This window comes from Lacerta agilis, chromosome 10, assembly GCF_009819535.1.
Source record: "Lacerta agilis isolate rLacAgi1 chromosome 10, rLacAgi1.pri, whole genome shotgun sequence".
Classification (NCBI taxonomy): Eukaryota; Metazoa; Chordata; class Lepidosauria; order Squamata; family Lacertidae; genus Lacerta; species Lacerta agilis.
Window position 1 is genome coordinate 68,923,007 of NC_046321.1, and position 23,126 is coordinate 68,946,132.

General features: G+C 43.0%; 1 protein-coding gene across 1 annotated transcript in view; it reads left to right on the plus strand.

The window, feature by feature from the left end:
* The window catches only part of FRMD4A (FERM domain containing 4A), a 404,157-nt gene that overhangs the window by 328,739 nt on the left and 52,292 nt on the right, over nucleotides 1–23,126 (plus strand). Inside the window, 4 exon segments of the mRNA XM_033162332.1 lie at nucleotides 7,380–7,463; nucleotides 11,703–11,768; nucleotides 12,653–12,710; nucleotides 14,010–14,096. Of these exon segments, the coding sequence (XP_033018223.1) occupies nucleotides 7,380–7,463; nucleotides 11,703–11,768; nucleotides 12,653–12,710; nucleotides 14,010–14,096 (295 nt within the window).

The window sequence follows — 23,126 nt, forward strand, 5'->3', positions numbered from 1 at the left end:
AGCGACACCACAGAAGAGATTTGCCAGCTTGTGTTGGTTTTGGTGCAATGCTAGCAAGCAAAGCTAGCACTTGGAACAAAAATACAGCAATATTTAAAACTCTCCTAGAACATCTGTTACAAAAAGTAAAAAACCATATTGATAGGTGTGTGTTTTTAAGTTTAACATTTTATCTGTGTCCTAACTTTTCCTCACTTTTCTCACACAATTCATATGCTACTCATACACAATTTATTCATTTATATTCCTTTATTTATATATTTTGTTTATGACATTTATATAGTATTCAGCCATCCAAATTTTCTGAGTAGTTTATATAAACAATAAAATATACAGTTCACAATAAAACTCAAAAGCCAAAGCAAATTAAATCACAATGCAGAAAGCACAGCCAAAAAAACCCCAGCCAACTAAATTTATTTGTTTATTTATTTATTTAGAATATTTATAGATCACCCTTCCTCAGAAACAGGTCGGTTTGATTTTATATCAAAAATAAATAAATACAGACACTACTGCAAACATAGCTAAAAGGACATATACAAACTAAAAAATTTTTAAAACACAGGTGCACACATCACTGCTGAGGAAGAAACCTTTTGTTGCTACACCGTAAAAGCTTAGGTGAATAAGCTATATTCAGTTGCTGTCTGACATTCAGCAATATGGGAGACAGACGCACCTCTAGGGGGGAACATTGCAGAGTTGGGTCCGTATAAGGAATAAGGCCTTTCTGCCTGGCCCCTCCCTCACCCTGTATTCTGGCTGGGGCTGCCTGAAGGATTGGTGTGGGTTGCTCTTGGAGAGGCCATTCTGTAGAGACCACTGGGCCGCACCCAAACTATTTCTTGGTCTGTGTACTCCTAAGCACGCTATAATCTTTCTAAATTAATAAATATTTTAATAAATAACTAAAATAAAACTACATACCTGCAAGCTACATAAAACACAGCAGTTTAACACCATGCCAAACATTCACAGACAATGTTCTACTGTCCAATCAATACAATGTTGCCTGTTGTCATACCTTAAATACATAAATAGATTGCCAATTAAAAACATACCTACATGAAACTGAATAGATTGCCGAGGCAGGATTGCCAATGCAGAAGGGGAGAGGAATCTTACATATTAGGAACTTCCGGGAAGGAATAATGGTGGACTAGACATTGGCTGCGGATATTCCTGTCAGCAAAGATAATTATGCTTGAGGTTGAATCCTGACAAGACAGAAGTACTGTTTTTGGGGGACAGGGTGTGGGCAGGTGTGGAGTACTCCCTGGTCCTGAATGGGGTAACTGTGCCCCTTAAGGAGCAGGTGCGCAGCCTGGGAGTCATTCTGGACTCACAGCTGTCCATGGAGGCGCAGGTTAATTCTGTGTCCAGGGCAGCTGTCTACCAGAGTAGTGCATGCTCTAGTTATCTCTCGCTTGGATTACTGTAATGCGCTCTATGTGGGGCTACCTTTGAAGGTGACCCGGAAACTACAACTAATCCAGAATACTGCAGCTAGACTGGTGACTGGGAGCAGCCACCGAGACCACATACAACGGTCTTGAAAGACCTACATGTTGGTGCTGACCTTGAAGCCCTAAACAGCCTTGGCCCAGTATACCTGAAGGAGCGTCTCCACCCCCATCGTTCTGCCAGGACACTGAGGTCCAGTGCTGAGGCCTTCTGGCAGTTCCCTCGCTGCGAGAAGCCAAGTTACATGGAACCAGGCAGAGGGCCTTCTCGGTAGTGGCACCCGCCCTGTGGCAACACCCTCCCACCAGATGTCAAAGAGAAAACCAACTACCAGACTTTTAGGAGACATCTGAAAGCAGCCCTGTTTAGGGAAGCTTTTAATGTTTAATAGATTATTGTATTTTAACATTCTTTGGAAGTCGCCCAGAGTGGCTGGGGAACCCAACCAGATGGGCGGGGTATAAATAATAAATTATAATAATAATAATAATATTATTAGTATTATTATTATTATGTGGTGATTAAGATAAACCAAGGTAGATATCCTGGTTATCACAACTCCTTTTGAGATAAGGGAATTAGGGATAAAGCCTCACATGATCAGAAGCAGACATTCTTCATGCTGGAGCACAAGTTTTTGTGGGTGGGAACCGTCTTGAGTGAGGGACAGTCGTTGAGCCCACACATGGCATAAGAGCTCTTAATTTAGAGCAGCAGGTCAGAAAATTTCTTTTAATTAATATTAAGACTGGAAGTAAAGAAAAAATGGATTTTCTATCTGCCAATTAAATAGCACCCAGAACGAAAGTGGCCTGATGAGTGACAAAGAAGTGCTAATATTAACAGGCTTGAAAATAAATCAAGAGGCTTAAATGAACTACTGATGGCCTTGAAAGATCCTATCTGATAAGTGGCTTTGAATTTGTGTGAAATTTTTACTTTAAATAGCCGATAAATCTTTGTACAGTATATCCTGAATTGGTGTTGGAGACTAACCTTATGTGAAGAAAGGGAATGTGTAAATGCACGATCCTAGAAGGGAGATTGCCAAGGGAAAACCTAACAGCAAAAAGGCCCCCAAAATGCTGAAGACTTTACCAAGCGTTGATAGCATAAGACGAATGTTGAATGAGCAGTTCACAGAATTAAAAGCTGAGATGCATAGAATTTCAAGAGAAATTGGATCAGAGATATTTCAGATTAAAGAACTCACAGGACCTGTTGGGGAGCATTTAGAATCGCCTTCTGCCTGAGTGTGAGACAGCCTCTGACAATGGATTGGGCTGTGTGGCCTTGCAGCTGTCTGGAGGACCAAGGCAGGTGAAGGACTCTGTTGTGATGCTAGGAGAGATAAATGGATTACAGTCAGAGGTGTTGAGAGGTGATCACAGATGACAGATGATGGAGATGTGGTTGAAAGGGGAAGGTACCATTGCACAACAAAAAGCCTGTAAGCCTATGATGGTTGGTGTGAATTGGGGGGTGGGGTGGAGAAAAATGACAGTTATTAGGATCTGTGGGAACCCCTTTGCGATAAATGCATAATATTGGACTGGAAAAGGACCATCTTGGTCATTAATATAATAAAAATCCAAGAGCTACTTTTGGACTTCTTGAGTGGATAACAGTGAATCTGTGTTATCAAGAAAAAACACTTAGCAGACTGAGAAGCAGCTATATAATACCTCTACATGTTACCCTGCTTTGAATATTTTGAATAATTATCATATACATAATTGGCAGACAGAATTGGGAGTTCATCTTTTTTTCTCCCCCCCCCCCTTACTTCATTTCTCTTCTTATCTATTTGTGATCTCCAATTTTTGCTTTCCTCCTGTTTATTTTTGAAGTTCTCTATTTTGGATAAACGAAGCTACACACAGGAAGGTGATGGACAGGAGATGAAGGTCCCTGCATGAGAGGCAGGGAAGAGGGGGAAGCTCCCTGGGAAGAGCTGTGTATGGATAAGGTTTAAGATACAATTGTGATAGAGGGCTTTGTATTTATTCCCCTCTTCTTCTTCTTCTTCTTCTTCTTCTTCTTCTTCTTCTTCTTCTTCTTCTTCGTCTCTCTCTCTCTTAATTCAATAAAAAATGATTCAAAAAGAAAGAAGTCTCTACATATTACAATTAGGAATACTGGGATCTGGTCCTATGGTTCTATGAGGCTACCAAAACAAACCCGGCTAGGAGAACTTCAGTTGTTATCAACAGACTCTTCAGTTCTGTGGATTCTTAGGAGAGCAGACAGTAATTATTCAAAAGCCCCAGAGTCAATAAAAGCATCAGTAGTGTAACTTCCTTCAGCAGTTCTTCAGAAAGAATTTAGTTAGTTTTAAGATATTCCCCACCTCCTCCAAACAAATTACATAACCTCGGTGCTGATCTTGTTGCTCAAGTCAGTTTTGATTTTTGATTTTTTTTAAAGAAATGAAGCAGCCCTTAGAAGGGGGCTTGTTTGGAGAAAAGCAAGCCGCAAGGGCTGGTTCACTCTGATTTGTTTCCTCATGTGAAGTAAACGGAGGGAAGGGGAGCATGATTTGAGCAGCCTGCACCAGCACACTTTCTGGTTCTTGATAAGTCAGTTTGCTTAACTCTGGTTTGCCATCATACATGGACCAGGCCACTGTGTGTCAGTGCTCAAAAACTCAGATATCAGATACACTAACACCTACAAAAGCCACACGAAGGAGTCTCTTTGAAAGTGAAATGAAGGAGATGGAAAAGAGCATCTAGCTATGGAGTACTAAATGGTGATAATCAGACAGGAAGAAAGGCAGAGGAGTAATTTGCCACTAAGCAATGTATTTGCATAATGAAAATGTACAGTTTGTAATTTTCATTCCTTGAAATGAACTTGTAGTTAAGCAATTAGTGTTTGAGAATAAATGACAGGAGCCAGCTTGCTGCCTTGCTTAATTGCACCACAGGGATAGTGATAGCATTGCAGTTCTGCTAGCATTTCCCCCCCTGAAAAGTGTTCTGATTTTGCCTGATTTAATTTAAATTTAAAGCAGACCTGTGCAACTTGTGATCCATATATCAGAGCCAGCTTTCACCTACAAAAAGAACACCACTTGTCAGACACCTGACGGGGCACAGTACAGGGCTGGTAGACTGTGTTCAACTGGGTGGGTCAAAAGGGTTGTGATTCAGAGAAACATAAATATATATTCAGAAGCAGCCATAAGGTCCCCTGCCCCCAGACTGGTCCTCTCAGCCTTGACAAAATCCCAGCTGCACTTAGGTACTGCAGGGTCTATGTCTATAAAGCAGAAGGGATGTATTTTTTACTTAAAGTTTAAATGGCTTCACCTCTCTAGCTTGCACAGTCCATCCTCCATTCCCTTCTTTAACCTCCCTGCCCTCTGTTGTTTCAGGCATTTTTCTCCCCACCATGACTCACTCAGCTGGGAGGGAAATTGCTTGAAGCAATGATACACAGGCTGCGTACACACTGTACATTGAAGCACAGCTCTCCCCCCCCCCCCACACACACAAAGGATCCCGGACAGTGTGGCTTGTTAAGGGTGCCATGGGTTATGGCTCTGTGAGGGGTGCACCACAGTTCCCAGGATTCTTTGGGTGGGGTGGGGTGAATCTGTGTTTACTGTATGGTGTGTGTGGGCAGCCATAGTAAAGTGAGGAAGAGCGAGTGTTGTCACTCCTCATGGAATGAAAAAATAGAAGCCCCCTCCACTTAGAATTTATATACAAGAGGGGGAGATGTGTGGATAAATGCATATGGCTATCATGTTTAGCCGGGAGAAGAGCTTCGGAGGTCCGCAGTTGTGAGCTCTGAATATCCTGGGTCCAAGCTAGGCTTTTTGCAACATGGGCTGCAGTGGGGTCAGGTAGAAACCCCTGGAAGGAAGAACCCAAGGCCTGTTTCATGATGTGTGAAAATTGCCTTCTAAGACTTCTAGCATAATCCAAATGCAACGATAAGAATTATTTGCTGCTGTTAATGATTCTGGGAAGCCTTTTGAGGTTTTGAGTAGAGTTGCCATATTTCAAAAAGTAACAACTAGGACACTCCTGAAAGTTGTTGAGCTTTTTTAAGGGGGACCCCAAAGACACAAAATTGGAAATTGGAAAATATGGACATATGGCAGCCCTAGTTTTGAGGGAGCGTTGTTAGTCACTGTGAAATTTGTCATATATGTGGCAATTGTCTATTTTGGCTGGAAACTCCCATTCTGGAAACTCCCTGATCTTGATTCCCAGCCATTCCCCTGTGTTTGGGCAAACGACCAAGGAATCCTTTACTGCTGATGACGGGCTCAGGCACAGTTCTTCTATCAGAGGGGTAAAGAAAGATTTAGCTGACTTGTCGAATATAAGCACTGGCTTTCCCGGTTTTTCAGGAAAACAATAACACCCACAAATTGGCACAAATCACATACTGAAGAAAGACTTCCCTGTCTAAGCAAGTTCGTGTCCATGGCACTGTCCTTTTCATTAAACTCTCCATTTTACCCACAGGGCAGTCATGGTAGAATCAATGCTTCATACTGGGTACTGTTTGAGACTTTTACAAAACAATAAGTATGCATTTGTTCTTCCTTTGCTGTGGAAAGACCACACATCTCTTCTGGAAACAGTAAAATCCAGACAGCCCCACACCTGATGGTAGCACAACTGCAGTTTTCAGTTCTCTATGGAATGTGACTGAGTGGGTGTTATGCGGGTGCTCAGTGACGCCTGCCCCATTCTGCTGCTTGAGGCAAAATGGGAAGTACCACATTTCCCTGCCCTGCCGCTCCCACACCTGCCATAGCTGTTGCTGCTGGCACCACTTCTCTGCCCGCCCTGTCACTTCCACCATCTCAGGCAAGATCTCACCAAAATAGCAGCCACAAGATCTTGCGTAATTCCAGCAGCTGCTCCCGTGCTAGCAGAGGAGATGGTGGGGTGTCCGTGGGGCTGCTGCCTCGGGGGCTTCTGCTGCCTGAGGCAGTTGGTCTAATGGCAGAGCCAGCTCTGGGGGTGCTTCATCTGCGGACGATTTATCAGCACTCATTCATTCATTCAAAGCACTGCTTTGAGCTGGAAGTGGAATAGCAGCTTTGCTTCCAGACTTCTAACACTCTGCAGTCAAGTGGGCAGTCACCCTTGGGTGCTGTTGGTTGTTTCTGGACCACTGCGTGGGGAGGAAACATTTCATACTCCTTCTCCCATTGCTGACCTCTCAGTCATGATCCCCCTGCAATTCAGCGGGAGGGATGTTATTTAAATATTCAGTTCCTTAAAACTGACAGTTTTGGTCACATAATTTCCCCCTGCAGTGCTACCCCAGCCACCATTCCAAGAACTTTCCTTTTTTAAAGTTCTTTTTCTCAGCTGTGCAGGCTGTGCTCTCCTGTGTCTAGTGCTGAGGTTCATGTTTCCTCTCCTTTTCCCACAAAGAGTGTTGAGCATAATCCTCGCCCCCCCCAACTCCAAGCAAGCCCTGCAGGGGAAGGGAAGAGAGGCTTGTTAGGGCCTGAGTCCCCGGCTGACATTCTAATCAATGGCTGCGTTTTGGAAGAAGTGAAATCAAGAGGTCTTATTGTGTGTGTCTTCCTCCCACCCACCCCCTTTTCCTGCACCATACAGATTTCCCCCACAGAATCTCTCCTCATGAAAACACGCTGTCCTGTGTTGTTTTTTACATTCAGAGCTAGTATTATGAAACGCAGGAAGAAAAAGGAACCTAGACATCTGTGATAGCTTTGCTCCGATTTTGATACTATAGTGGGAGGTTACTGTGCTCCCAGATGCAAAATAAATAAAGGGAAAGAAAAAAGCTACCCCACAGCATTTCATTAAAGGGGAACAGATGTTCAAACCAGAGCAGCCAGCCAGCCATTGCAAGCCTCATGGTTAATTTCTTGTAGACTGATCCTCCTTTTCGGATTCTTTCTTTTTCAGCAATGAAATAGTAAGGACTGACTTAAAGAAGCTTCCAGCTCTTCCAACGCAGGCACTTAAGGAGCACCCATCTCTTGCTTACTGGTAACTTTTCTGTGTGTTTAGAAGCACTTACCCATTTCACTCATTTGTGGGAAGATGCATTGGTCAAGATTGCTATGGGCATATCTATACTGTAAAGTTTTATTGGTTTTCTCACTGTTGTGACTTCCCCCAAAGACTTCTGAGAATTGCTGTCTGATGAGTGTGTTGATTGAGACTTCTCAGTTAGAGATTCCCTAAGCTGCCCATCCCTCACAGAATTACATTTCCCAGAGAATGTCAGTATTCCCCAACCTGGTGCCCACCAGATATTTTCAACTATGACTCCTATCAACCCCAGCCAATATGAGCATACTGACCAGGGTTGATGTGAGTTGTAGCCCAACATATCTGGAGGGCATCAGAGTGGGGAAGGCTGGTTCATTCAGGTGAGCACTAACCTGCAGGTTGAAATAGTACAGCCCATACATGGATTTGCTACTGCAGTGAGAACTGGGGCACAGTCCATAGTTTCCCACCTTTACCCTCTTGCAGCCTGGTGCGCATGCCAAGGAGACCCAGAGCACTGCTCAGTTCTTCCAACCCAGGCTTCCTCAACCCCAGCCCTCCAGATGTTTTGAGACTACAATTCCCATCATCCCTGACCACTAGCTAGGGATCATGGGAGTTGTGGGCCAAAAATATCCGGAGGACCGAGGTTGAGGAAGCCTGTTCTAACCCATGGCAGTTAGCACACACTTTGCAAAGTCCTGTGGGAGAGCCCACTGAGGTTAAGCTGGCCTGATTCTTCCTTCTTTTTTGCTGCATACTTGCTATGAAAATTATTGGAGACAGGACTGGGGATTTTCAACCTCTCATCTATGTGAGACTTAATACTGAGCCCCATAAACATGTTCCACGTTGTAGCCTTTCCTCTTCTCCCTAGGCTGAGATGAAATGCGCAAGCACATTAGGGGAGATGGAAGCATCCTATTTAAATTCATAATGCCCTAAGGATAAATCCCTCCATCTGCCTCCCCCACCCTTTTCATCAATGCAAATACGAATTGGTTTAGGAAAACTGCAGGCAGAATTCGCTTTGCTGTTGATGGCTCTTTCATGTCTCTCTTTAAAGCATTTGACTCCAAGCCCAGTGGTGGGTGGAGAACTCCTCTTTTCTGCTACTCCTTTAATTTCTCCACTCCCATAATTTGATGGCAGAAAGGGAGTGTGGTTTTCATGTTGTAGTTTGGGAATCCTTGTTTATTCTCTCCCCAGTGCCCCCTCACATGGGGAGGACTGACCTATTTCTCTTGGCCAGGTACTAATTCTGCAAAATTAGCATTAACTTGGGACAGGGCTCAAGTTTCCTGTGAAATTCTAATATAGTTTCTGAGTCCACCCCAGGAAAGTTTCCAAATAGCTGTACAAATACAAATAGCTATATTTAAAATCCCTGCTTGGGGAATACATAGATCTGTAGTGCTGTGGCAAACCTCAACTTACCTGTTTGTTTTGTTTTGTTTTTGTAAAAACAGAAAATCTAACTACTTGGCCTTTCAAATGCACTGCCTGCCATCACTGTCTATCTCTACAAGCATAAAGGCCAGGGAAGGGAAGGGAAGGGAACCTGTGCTCCTCCATACGCTCTTGCACCCAGCCTGGCCAGGAGGATGGGAGTTGTATCCAGCAACATCTGGAAGGCCACAGATTAGCCTTTAATCTTCATATTCTGAGGATTCTTTCAATAATTCATTCAACGACAACCAAAGGGGAAAAAAACCTTTAAAAAGCTAAATGTAGCCTCCCGCTCCAGCGGGAAGGTAAACGGCATTTCCGTGCATTGCTCTGGTTCGCCAGAAGCAGCTTAGTCATGCTGGCCACATGACCCAGAAGCTGTACTCTGGCTCCCTCGGCCAGTAACGCGAGATGAGCACTGCAACCCCAGAGTCGGACACGACTGGACCTAATGGTCAGGGGTCCCTTTACCTTTACCTTACTCTCCCAGTAATTTGGCAACATTATTGCATTCATAATTTGATATTCCTTAGAAGTTTACTTCTCTACTTCAGTAGATAGCTCTTCCAAATATTAAAAAAAACCTAGTGTAAACACACTGATAAATGATGGTCAGCATGGAATGTTTTTAGGTTTACAGGTTTAATGAATTTGAAATTGGTCTTTTGTGAGTGGACATTCATTCTCTCTCCCTCCATCTCTTGGTTCAATTACAAAGCAGAATGCATTTATTTTGTTTTTCTGGCTGCACTCTGCTCCACGATATGTTTGGATTGGTGTTGGGCTACCAACATTTGCTGTTAACATTCTAGTACTTTGGTGAGGGCAGCAGCCAGGAAAAGAGCACAGGCTCTCGTCTGTCAGGCTCCAGAAAGAATGGAGAAAAGAGTGAACAAAATAGAAAATTCTTTCCAGTAGCACCTTAGAGACCAACTGAGTTTGTTCTTGGTATGAGCTTTTGTGTGCATGCACACTTCTTCAGATACCAAGAACAAACTCAGTTGGTCTCTAAGGTGCTACTGGAAAGAATTTTCTATTTTATTTCTGCTGTGCTTAGAACTGCTGGCAGATCTGGAGGGCTGTGCTTGTGGTTATATACTAGTGTGGGGTGAAGGAGCTGCACACAGTGGTATGAGAACAACCTGTGGAGCTGCTGCTGCCGCTGCCGCTGCCACTGCTGCCGCCGCCACCAAGTTGTTACTGCTGCTTCATCCCTGCCCACCAGGCCTGCAGCTGGATGTGGAAAGGGCATCTTAACATCTCCACCTGAAGGATTCAAAACCTTCATTTGAAGCAGGTTTCAGATCCTGGGCAGCCTTTGTCATGGCTAGTTTTGATGCTGTCAATCTGGGTTTTTTTTCAACCTTCGTGTTAACATCCATATGAACCTTATTGTCTGTGCAATGTCTTTCATTTGATTTGAAGGAGTTCACAGAGATGTTTACAAGCTGACAGGCATGCAGGCAGGGGCACTTTCGTTTTAGTGCCATTTCATGCCTATCAAAGAATTAGCCATCTGAAGGAAAATGCATTATGAATGAGTTTACCTGTCACCAAAATAGTGGCAGTTTGGAGTCACCGCCATGTTAACAGGTGGCCTCAGCCCATGTGCAGCTGTCAGTGGTCTGCTGAAAAGATGAACAGCTGAAATTCAACCACTTAGACGCCTTTCTCTCCAGTTAATTTCTCTGTTTGGAATCATCTGTTTGTACAGAAATTAGGAACGGGATAGGTTCTGTTTCTGAAATTTTGGCTCAATTCATACATCACACTAAATCATGGTTTGCTCTGCCAAGATATGATTCAAGCTTTTAAACCTCATACTTGTTTGAGTTTAGTAGGCATTGGAGGCAGAGGAATAATTAATGGGTTGTTTTTTCCATTCATTGTTAGCACAAAGAGTTTCTCATTCTGATTTGATGGCTGGTTACAAACCATGGTCTGTTAAATTCAAACATTGCACCAAAGAAGTGATAGTTGCCAGAACTTCCATCATCCCTGATGTCAAACCATGATGGCTGGGACTGATAGGAGTTGGTCCAACAGCATTTGGAGAACACCAAGTTGGCTATTTGTGCACTAATCACAGTTAAGCTTTCTTAACCATGGCCCTAAAGCAGCCTTTCCCAGTCTTGGGTCCCCCAATAATGTGCCATCATCCCTGACCGTTGGCTGGCTGACAATGGGAGTTGAGAGTCCAACAACATCTGGCAACCCAAGCTTGGGAAGCACTGCTCAGCATAATTCCATTTGTATAATTCTCTGGCCCCGAGCAAATAGTTAAGAGATCAAGAGTGGGCCACAGATTGCATGCACAGATATGCTCCAAGCCAGCATACATTTCTGTTTCTTTTCACTTGCCAGATTCAGCCAAAGTTAAGTGTTGTATCTACACAGATTATATTTCACTATAACCATGGGTTTCATTATAATCAGGATTTCCAACCAGCATTTTTCTCCTGGTTAAGATGGATCTGGTTAGTGTTATCCATGGTTAAGGGAGGAGGAAATTCTTGAAACAGATCTCTGTTTTTGCTGCATTTCTGCCTCTGTTTGTGTAGTTCTTGTAGTAATTTGTAAACATAAAAGTTTTTAAAAAATAAATGTTTTTTGTATTAGCTAGCTTTGTTTTTCTGCTTTCCATCACTTAGTATTTTTAGACCTCTTTGGGAATCCTTGGGCTGATAGCCACCATTTTATGAGATGCCTCTTCTACAGTGGAGGTCCTGCACTATTTTTTCAGCTGTGCTAAAGGTAATAAGATTCTGTTTCTCTCCTTCAAAGTGAGGACCGAGTTATTGAGCACTACAAGAAGCTAAATGGGCAGACAAGAGGTCAAGCCATTGTCAAGTAAGTTGGGAAGAAGGATTCTATTATGGTGAACTTTGTCTTTGGGGTGTAACATGGAGTGGGGGAGTTGAACATTCTACAAGTAATTACGTAGCGTTTTCTATTTCAGTGCTGTGGTTTTTGGGCTGTGTTCCAGGAAACACACTGAGGTCCTTCAGAAACTTATCAGGAGTTCCTCAGTGAGAAGATGACTAATGTTGGCCAAGCCTTAAAAAATAGTCTTCCTACCACAGCTGATTATTGGCCACAATCCACAGTTGCAGGAGAATATTGGCTGGGTTCTAAAGTGTGTACTCAATTGACACTAGGCAACAGCAAGGCCTAAGAAGATCTAGAACTGCACCCTAACTCATATGGGTGTTTCAAGATGTTTGGGGGTCTCTTGACATAAAAGTTCTTAAAGAAAGGGTTCCCTGAAGGCAGAATGTTTGAAAGCCACAGTTTAACATATGCTCTTTCAGACTGCAAGTCCTCCTCTAGACATATTGTTACTGTCTTTAATTTAGATTTCATTGCAAAGAATTTGAACGTTCCACTCCAATAAATACTTCAATATAATCCAGTATTTCATTAAATATGTTACAATGATGCAAAAGGTGATGGGAGGTCTCATTGAAGCTTAACAAAATCTACAAATCCCTTTTAAAATTTCTAACAATTTACCCTAATAGTCCTCACGGCTTCCCATCAAGACGGAGATAAATAAAACATGCTTCTGTGTCCTATCCAATTTTTTGAATCCACTCCTACTCATCAGTTTTAGAATTCGTGTCTTTAACATACCCTGGAAGGTGTGCCCAAATGTTCATGAGGTTTGGGGGGGGGGTTGCATTGCCTCCCCTTGTTGTCTGTGTGACACTGTTATTTTGCACTTCCCTCCACAGTTACATGAGCATTGTAGAATCTCTTCCAACATACGGAGTCCATTATTATGCAGTTAAGGTACGTTTCAACTGAAAAGTGTTATTTGATGGAATTGGATTGGTTTATCACAAACAATTATGTCAGAAATCATTCTTCATTTACACAGTAATGAAAATTCTAGTCTATTTCCTGTGTTAAGATCAATAAATAACTTCATGGTGATGCATTTTAAACAGAAAAATAATGCATCTGAAATTGCTTATTTATTTGATTTATAGACTGCTTATATGCCAAAATGGTGTCTTAAGTGATTTGCAAGAATCACTTATAAAATCCATACGTTATTATAATACACGGAGCATTAAAGCATCCTTAATTAGAATGTGCAATACAGTAACACAAATACAGTAAAAAAGCTTGACAATTAAAACAATAAATAGTTAAAACAAGAAGATCAGAAGTTCAAATTCAGAGGGATGTCTGACTAAACAGGTGTCTCTTTGGGATGTGGCAGAATGCCAATATTATTATTGTTTTATTAATTTATATACTGCTTATATTTCAAAATGGCTTCTAAGTGGTTTAGTATAATAGGGCAGTGCAATTCCATTGTAAATCTTTAGGGTTTAATTTATTTGGTTCTAGGTGAACTTAAGTGTTTTAGTTGCAAATTGTGACTAATACCCTACCCACACATGCAAACACACTCCTTTCATACACCCTGAACAGCAACTGAGCATTAAGAGGCTATTCATTGGTTATGCCCCTGCCACTCCAAACAGGAAACAATATAAGGAACAGAAGCTGCAAGGAAGAGGCTGCAGGTAACCTTTTAAAGCAGGGGTGCACAACCTGTGGCCCTCCAGATGTTTCTGAACTAGAACTCCCATTGGCCCCAGCCAGCATAGTCAGGGATCAGGGGGGTGTAGTGCAACAACATCTGGAGGGCCGTGAAAAGTTTCAAAAGTGTTTTGCTAGTCCACACAGATTGGCACTTTGGTTCCATTTAAACTGGTAAAAAATGGTCACAAATTGGGATTTTAAAAAGCAAGACAGGAGGACAACACACCCAGAAAACCCTGAATGCAATTTATTGACAATGACATTCGCTGTCAAAAGTGAGTGAAGGTTAACAGTTAACATGGAAACTGCTTGTTTGAAAGCTACATGTTTTAATGTATCCTAATATCTGTTGGAAGCCGCCCATTCCATTATTAGGAATGTTCCAACTGTCAAAGACTGTTCAACTATATACCAAACACAATTGAAATCAATAAAGGCAGGGGATTCTTGCTACCTTTGCCTCTATATTTTTGCTAAACGCACTTGAGAATAACATTGACTCTGGTATATGTGCACATGTTTTCTTTACACCAGGACAAGCAGGGAATTCCTTGGTGGTTAGGACTTAGCTACAAGGGAATCTTTCAGTATGACTACCACGACAAAGTGAAGCCAAGAAAGGTAAGCACATTATTTAAAGAGACTTATGTTGCCTTTTGCTTGAATGAGGAGGTCAACGTGTTTAACTTCTGGATTTTATAGATAATTTTAATCTATATTTTTGTTTGATGTTTACAGGTTTTGTGCTTACAGGTTTTAGCAATTAAGCAGTATGCAAATTTTATTAAATTGATATATGAGCAGAAACATTGAGTGAGTGTTTCTGTAGGCTACTTAAAGAGGCCATGGCAGAGAGTTAAGAGCCTGACTGAAGTAATCCTTATTTACTGTGGTCACTGTTAGGGGATTGAGGGCACAAGGAGAAGGGGACAACAGAGGACGAGATGGTTGGACAGTGGAAGACAGGAGTGCCTGGCGGGCTCTGGTCCATGGGGTCACAAAGAGTCGGACACGACTAAACAGCAACTGTTAAGGGAGAGCATTGGAATGCAGCACTATTAATTGCAAGGGCCTAGAATAATTGTGTCATATTTAGTATAGCCCATTTTCTCAAAGGTGTAAAAAGATGGAGACAACATTCCACTTTTTAACTTGGTAGTATCTTGCTGTAGGTTTGTATACATATTTAAATAAGGCAGAATGGGGAGAAAGAAAGGGAAGAGTTGCCTTTTGCCAATTCTTTTGTTCCAAGTGGAGAAGCTGTGGATATCAGCATCGCTTGAAAGTGGCTGGGCATCTGAATGCCTGAATATAACTGAGATATTTGCACTCTTATATGATTACAGTTAAGAGCAATCTTTTATACAGTTTTGTGCAGGCACCTTTTTCTCCAGAAAGCAGCACTGTCTTTGATGGCACATGTTCATTTGTACAAACTAGCCATTGCGCATTCTCAGAAAATTACAACTTGTCAGCAGCCAAGATATTCCATTCGTTCATGCCCCAAAGCATCTAGCATTGTTCTGATGAGATAAATGGGAGTTGTGCTCATGCTCTTCATTCTCTCTCTCCATCCTATGTGGATGGAACTTCTGAAAGAGAGCCTCCCAGAACCAGACACCAAGAAGCATGAAGGCTCTGCATGTGTGGTGCCTTGTTGCTTCCTTTCAAATGATGTTTCAGAGGAGATAAATAGGAACAAGGTCTGTACACCTTCCTCATCTGAGCCAAGGTAGTGGTAGCTGGAAGCAGCCACCTTTGGTGACTAGCCCTGGCTGGATGCACAGAGAAGAGGGTTCTTCTGAGTCTGAAGAGGGGTGGAAGTTTAGAAGTTTGCTCCTAGGCCTGGCTGGTGCAATCCAATAAGCAATGTAGGAAGCTGCCTGAGACCACAGAATTCAAGAGGAGCAGGGCTTCTCTGGAAAGTTAAAAAAAAAAAATCTTGAAAAAATAAGGTGTGGAGTCAAGGGCAGTTGTGCCACGCACACCCTGAATTTCCCAGTTGCTGACCCTAATGATCACTTCATTCTTCTGGAGTCAGAAAAGCCCCTCACAATCAACAAGATATTGAGGCAGCAATATAAATCTTTGACTGGGGCTCTGGTTAACCCCATTTCCCCTATGGCCTAGAAATCATTATGTCTCCCATCAGTTGATACCTCTGTTGGAATCTCATTATCATTAAGCTCTTTTTTGGAAAGAGCATGTTAGTTTTAAACCCCAACCTGGAAGTGAAATCTCCCTTGGGATGGATTATTACAGACAGCTTCTACTGGAAGCCCGGTGGCTCACCTCAAGGCAACCCTGAGTCAACATTTGAGTTGGTTTGTTTTTTAAGGTGTCTTCACATATTGAAGAATGGCGCAAACGATTTAGGACCTACCTCTTTCTTGATGTTTATAGTTCCTATTATTACTCCCCATATACTGTAATTTAGGGAGGGGCAATTGCATTTTGAAGTTTGAGGCTATAAGTCTTGCAGTTCAGTTGTATGTTGATGTTATTTGAATTTTTCCATGGATTGCTGAGTTCTTTTTACCTTCTGCACAGCAAGGACAGAACAATGGTGTTGGAGAGCTTTAAACAGCTTTTACTAAATTCTTAAATAACAGTCTATGGAGGGGAAAGGGTGAAACTGAAGTTGAGTTTTCCTAAGAATTACTGCAATGCAGCCCTTGACAGCTTTTTATAGGGGTCAGGGGGCCCTTAGCCTAATTTAGGTTCCCCAGCCCTGCTATAGGAGAACAAAACCATTCAGAACACAGAAAGCTTCAAAGTGCGGATGGGGAAGAAATTTATTTCAATTCACATTTATAGACAATTTACCTAATCTGCACTTTCTAAAACAATATGCTAATCAAAATGCAGACCCTTCAAAATTTGCACTTCTCGCAAATTTTGTAATGCAATTTTCCAGTGAAGTATTGTGTACCAAAATGCTAATATTAGGGTAACATGCACATAAAATGCACATACTTGCGAAAATAGCATACAGAAATGCAGCTGGCTGGGATTCTAGGCATCTCTTAAAGACTTTATTCTATTTTTGCAGAACTGCAAAGATTCAATCGTAGTTAGAAGAGAAGGAAACTATTACAGAATATTATGTGGAGAAATACAATTCAAAGCAATGTCTGAGGGAGGGGGAACACACATCCGATAGTTTTCCTCAATGCCAAGCCCAAAAACAAATTGAAAAATTATCATGGTGGGGGGAAAATATTTCAAGTAGAAGACAAAGCAGGAAATTGTGAAACAAAACCAGCCCAAACTGAGAAATGTATATTAAATGCAAAGAAAAATCCTTGCCTTAAAAAAGTAGATTGTAATTTCCCCCCCATTAGGTCATCCTGAACAGTTATCTGGGCTTATTGTATTTGCCACACCAAATAGCTGAGCCTTGTCTCTTTACAGTCTCATCATCATCCGGTCAAACCCAACCTTTTATTAAATTGCTCCAGTCATTTTGCCAGGACCCTGCAAAATTCTGAGTGCTTTTAAAAAAATGATAAGAGCTTGGCTTGTTGGCTTACATTCTAGGATCCAATTTGTGCACATTTAAATTTTTAGTCACTGTACTAAATGTCACCGGAAATGCAGTTGGGCTTTTAATATGAGAGGCCCTGGATGAGGCAGTAGTTGAGGGAATTGAATTAGACCGCAGCTTCCAAAGGCCATGAACCACATGTATTTGAGTCCTGAAGGCATACTGTCTATGCTTTAACTGACTAATAAGATCAAAAGAGGAAAATACTGCATTTTAGACTGCATATCTCTTCCCTCGTGCACTGGACTAAGCAACATTTGACTGGACAATTTCATGTTCTCCCTTCCATGAGCAATGAGAAATTCATGGCAACCTTTATAGGGCATGTTTCCTTTCTGTCTGGAGCTGGCATTGCAGATGTGCAGAAGCAAGCACACAGGCAGGAAGCTCAAGTCTCAAGCACTGTTAGCCTAGCAACCTGGAATCTTGAACAAGTTCCACAGCCTGATCTGAACTGCTGCTCTTCACTTCTCTTTGTGTATCCTCTCTCAAGTAAAGCTGGGTTCATTCCTAGCAGGAGAGTGTGACTCACATTTCAGGAGTTTAAAGCAACCAAATGCCCATCAGTGCCCATTGTCCTCTCTCAGGGACTGGCCATATACCAAGTGCAAGGTAAAGAGCATCGTTCACAACACCACCATGGCATGCAATTTCTTTCACTCCCCCAACTTAATAAGGAATTATAAATTTCCACCTGCACTTTTTTCACTACATTGCTGCCAAACAACGGCAATATATATCTGCCTATGTAGCACATGGTAAGAAGGGTGGCCAGATGACAATGAGGACAGGACTCCTTCCTTCCCCTTCAAGAGCACAGAGGAAGAGGGAATCTCAGCAGGTGCAGCTTGCATGACAAGGCACACTTTCTGAAATTCCATAGGAGCTCTGTCCTCTTTTGTATCTAGTCACCCTAAAGAGAAATTGTAGAAGCATGTTCTTCAAAGAGACGGAAGGCAGGACTGCAGGTTGTCATGAACCTGTGAGCAAGTATCTCTGGGTGGGGCTCCTCGGGCAAAGCAACCCCCTCCTTGACACAGGTGACTACAAAGCACAGATAGGAAAGCGTAAGGGACAGGATAGGAGCAGACAGCATGCTAGGCTTTGTAGTATCAGTGCATGAACCTTGTGGATTGAGAGTTCAGTCACAGTGCTATTCTATGATCACACGCATCCAAGGCAAGTTTGTAAAACTTGTTTGCAATTGTGAAAGTGAGTAGGCTGCTTGAATAAACACAGAGGAAGCACTGCCTTGCTCTCCCTCTCCCTGGATTGATCAGGCTTGATGCTGGAATCACTAGAGTCAGGGAACAGGTTCTCTCCTGGATTAGCAGCTAAACCTTTTTTCAGCCAGAGGCTTCCCTCATGGGCAACTTGACTGATCTGCAACCATAAAAAAACCACCTATCAATCTCATGAGAAGCCTTCCTGTCAGTATTGGGTGGGTTCAGAGGCAAAATGGGGAGAGCAAGAGATGTGACTCATCCCTTTGTACAATAGGCTGCATTCCAGCCATACAAAAGCCACATAGGCTGGCCTCCCTCCCTCCACACCCACCTTGAAGAAGGCAAAGAGGACAACAGTAGGGCTGCTACCGCAATTCTCTGCCAAGTTTACCCAGCATCAGAGAGCAGTGGGTGAACATTCAAGAGCCAGAGGAAGGTGGAGCAAAAGTACTAGGATTTCAGGGAAACTGGCGCGGGTACTGTGTCTGTTCTCCTCTTCAAAAAGAAAGAGAGAGAAAAAGAAAGAAAGAAAGAGACTTCCAAGTAGATGAGATTATGCAAAACCATAGTTTGTGGGTTCACCAACTTCTATACTTATCCTGACCTTGGCATACATTGCATTATCCAATTTTATCCTGACAACGTTATCCTGCCTCTGAAGGAAGCGACAGTGACTAGCCAAGCGTCATCCAGGCTAAGTTCAGGGCATCCCCCCACACACACACACTTGTTTTCCATTCCACCTCCCATTAGTCTGCTTTTGGTGCTGCTGCTGTGTGTTGCTGCTGTACTTCTGCTGCAGACTGGCCCACTGGCTGTTTCGCTTCATGGATGTGCTTTTGAAGTTGAACAGCATGTGTGCTGTGAAAAGCACAATTGCCAGAGAGTCATTTAGAGGCATGGAAGGAATCTGTAGTGTCTTTGAGAGTCTTTTCATTTTACACAGGGCTCATAAAGTCAGCGTTTAGTGCTCCCAGATGCATTTTGAAAAAGCAAAAGTGGCATTGCCCATATGATAATTAATAATATGTCTTTAAGTGCCAGGATAGGCAGGCAATCTGTTCTGGCTGAGAGGATCTCACTATTTTAAGAGCCTGAACTGCTATCCTCCAGTGGACACAGTTCCAATAACCTTTGCAAACCATTAACTATTGGCAGGCTTCGTTAATCGTTTGCTCTTCTGCTTTCCTTAACAAAGGCAGCCTAGAGTTTTTCCACGGGTGCACAGGCTCTTGGCCAACACCTTAAAATTTCAGCAGGGAAGAAGGTGAAGAATCAAGAAGCCTAGAAGGAAGCAAAAATAGGGCAGAGTTGCTTGCGATAAACTAGACCAGGGACCAAGAGCAGATGGAGAGAAGTAGCAGTAGATCTGATACATCACTGAAACAATGCAGAGATAAAGAATCAAAAGTATATAACATCACCATACATTCATACACAGAAGTAATACATTAGTATACAGAAATATATGTATGTGGCTGCAGGGGCACCATGGGAGGAGCTAAGAGCCCCGCCAAAATTTTCAAGGAGGGGACCAGGACCGCTCAATATTCTGCAGCCTGCATCAGCTGTGGCAGCCCTCATGTGGCGTCCCATGTGGGCATCGTGCACATGACATCACACGCATGAGCTGGGCCTCCCCAAAGTGGGGCAGAACCCGGTTCCTGTGTGTGGCTGATTATTATTTATTCAGTATAAATTATTTATTAATAAGTATTTATTAATAAATATTAAAACAATTATAATTTATTAGGACTTATTACTCATCAGCCCATGAATATTTATCAGTTTATTTCATTGCTTCAGAACATCCAATATGGTTGCTCCCCTTTGCCATGCATGTTAGTGTCATTATGCCACATTTTAACATCACGCCCATTTGAAGCCCCCAAAGAATCCCAGGAGTTGTCATTTGTTAAGGGTGGCTGGGAATTGTAGCTCCGTGAGGGATAAACTACACTTCCCAGAATTCTTGGGGGAAAGCCATGTGCTTTCAATGCACCTGCACTTGTGCGCTGGATTTTAAAAGGAACAAGTGGGCCCCTCAAGATGATGTTTCAGTGTCGATGCTACTGTTTGGGGTTTGAGATAACCAAGCACACCTTCATCCAAGACCTTCTCTTCCACCCTCACCCCAACCCACTGCTTGCTTTCCCCCTCTCCCAACAGTGAGGCAGCATTCTGTGACCAGTGAAGAGCCTCCGTTCCCCCTGGGCTGCTTCTTGCTTTCAGGCCAGTTGCTCAAAAGCAAGAGACAAGGCTGTTTTCCACACACCCCAGCCATGTGTAATTGTGTTAATCCTCCATCCTCCTATCTGATGCTGAGGTCTACCTTTACATTCTGATTCTGGACCTACCAAAATAAAATTGCCTTCTGTTGGGTTTCCTCCCTGCCAAATGCTGGGTTTTCCTATTTGGTCCCCTTCTGGGATTCAGTCGCCCCTGCCCAGATATTTATTTCAAGGACTGAGCATCCTACTGTATTGAGAAAATGCTCCTCATACAGCAGTGAATGGTGTGTTAGGGGAGGGGAGGCAGCAGTGGGTTAAGCGGACGAGACCAAGGGGGGGGGGGTCCAACGGTCAAGGAGGTGTTTCATCCACATGCTGCAGAGGGAAGTGAGGGGCTTGTCCACCCAGAAAGGGAGCCCATCCAGGAGAAGGAAAACTGATCCTAAACCTCCACTGCCTTCCTTGGGGGAAGAAAAGGCTGAGGTGCAAAGCCTACACAAATCCAGAGTGGTGCATCTAAGATGGTTGGATGGCACATGGTGTGCCTCCTTCTGGCAGCTCCTGCAGCCAAGCACTCCATTGTCTACTGCAGGGGTCAGCAAACTTTTTCAACTGTCCCTCAGACCTTGGAGGGGGGGCAGACTATATTTTGAGAGAGAAAATGAACTAATTCCTATGCCCCACAAATAACCCAGAGATGCATTTTAAATAAAAGGACACATTCTACTCATGTAAAAACATGCTGATTCCTGGACTGTCCATGGGCCAGATTTAGAGGGCTGGATCCGGCCCCCGGGCCTTAGTTTGCCTGCCCATGGTCTATTGAGACAGACGGATGCCAGCAATCCAGTTCCTCGCACAGGCATGCTTTCCTGCAGGGTCCACACAACATTGCTGCCCCTGTTCCTCCACCAACTCCCATTGAATCCGGATTAACCCTTTCTGGGAGAAATTCAGTGAGTTAAAAAAATATTTTTAAAAAACAACTCACTGCAATATTCTGCCAACTCATTTGCAAATTAAGTACCTGTCCGGAAGACCCTCGCTCCTTTCATGAGAGCTCCAGGCTCTTTCCACAAGCGCATGGGACTTGGTATCAACAAACGTTGCTTAAGCATCAAAAGCCATGGTTGCCCAACTCATCTTGAAATAAGTGCTGGGCCATTTCAACCAACATTTCCCCATTAATTTCACCATGAGATTACTAAAAGCAATTAAAACTACTTCACCACAATTAAAGAAACATGGTGCTCAGCCATTGTTTGAGGCAGTCCTTGACAGCCTTTTTACTCATTTATTTTGTAAGATCCCTCTTTTGCCCTACAAGCCTTTAGCATTCTTTTAAAGCCACAGTCACGATTCTGGGCTTCTCTTTAACTAAACAGATGGTCGTGTGGATTCCCCCCCCCCCCCAATATCAGGCCCCTGTTTGTGGCAAAACCTTCAAGAGCTTCTCTCAGATAGCAGACATGGATCCAGAGCTCGAGGGCCTCTTCCCTACTAGCCTCAGCTTAAGTATGGAACGGCTAACAAGCCACAAATGTCCCCACACATCCACCGAAATGAAAGAGGGGGAGAAGAGTGGAATTTTAAAGCCCTTGATTATAGCTCTTATTTAACTATCCACAAGGACCTGGGAGTGGGCCAGTGATTCTGTTCCCAGGAATGGTTTCCACTGAGGACATTTTCCAGCCTGCATCTGGACACTCTGCAACATCATGTGCATTGCGGAAGTCCCTCCCCCAACCCACTTCCTTCACCCTTTTGCAGAATAGAACAGCAGAGGTTTTTTGGCTGCAGTCTCTGACCACCCCACCTCAAAGGTGTGGGCAGTTTTAACAGGCACCAACCTGGTTTCAAACTACACACACACAGAGACTTTCCAAAGTAAAACTGTCATTTGCAGACAGACATTTTTTTCCTCCTAAAGTTAAACACATTTAACAGCAACTTTACTTTAACATCAAATATGATGTTTCTTAGAGAGGGTGAGGCAGAGTTCACTGGGTTTTGGAGAGGAAGGTTGCCAGTGTAAATACTAGACATAGGTGTCACTTTAAAAAAACAAAACCCCAAAGGAAGTTTTTGCTTTCATTTTGAAACACAGAACAGTGCATGGTCAAAAACTGATTAGACAGTCTAAGGGCCAAGCATACACCAGAGACTGGCTCTCCCAACATTTTCTTTTTTAATTGCTGCCAATTTGAATGGAGATGTCCATGGAGCGAAGAGCAGCCAACCAGGGTAGGGGAAGAAAGGATTAAACAGCCCTTCCTTCTTTGTCACAGATTGCCAGGCCCTGCGGCTGCATTTCATTAAAAATATAAAACATCAGGAGATCTGCACTTATCCTGCACTTTCTGCATGTGCTGTAGTGTGACCTTTAGTTGTTTCTTAATAACATCATAAGAATGAGGAATAGTGGCCTCATGTTAAACTCCCAAGTAGACAAGTGGCCACATCAGATGAACCAGACCAAAATCAGCTGCTAGTGTCCTTCCCAGATAGTTTGCCTCAGGGAAGAAACTATTGATTAAAGAGGAGGATACTGGATTCAGCCTCAGAAGCAAGTCCTGGGAGTCCATTGTCATGCTTGTGGAGCCGCCTGCTGCAGCCCCGTACATTTGAAGCACATTCATTGCACATG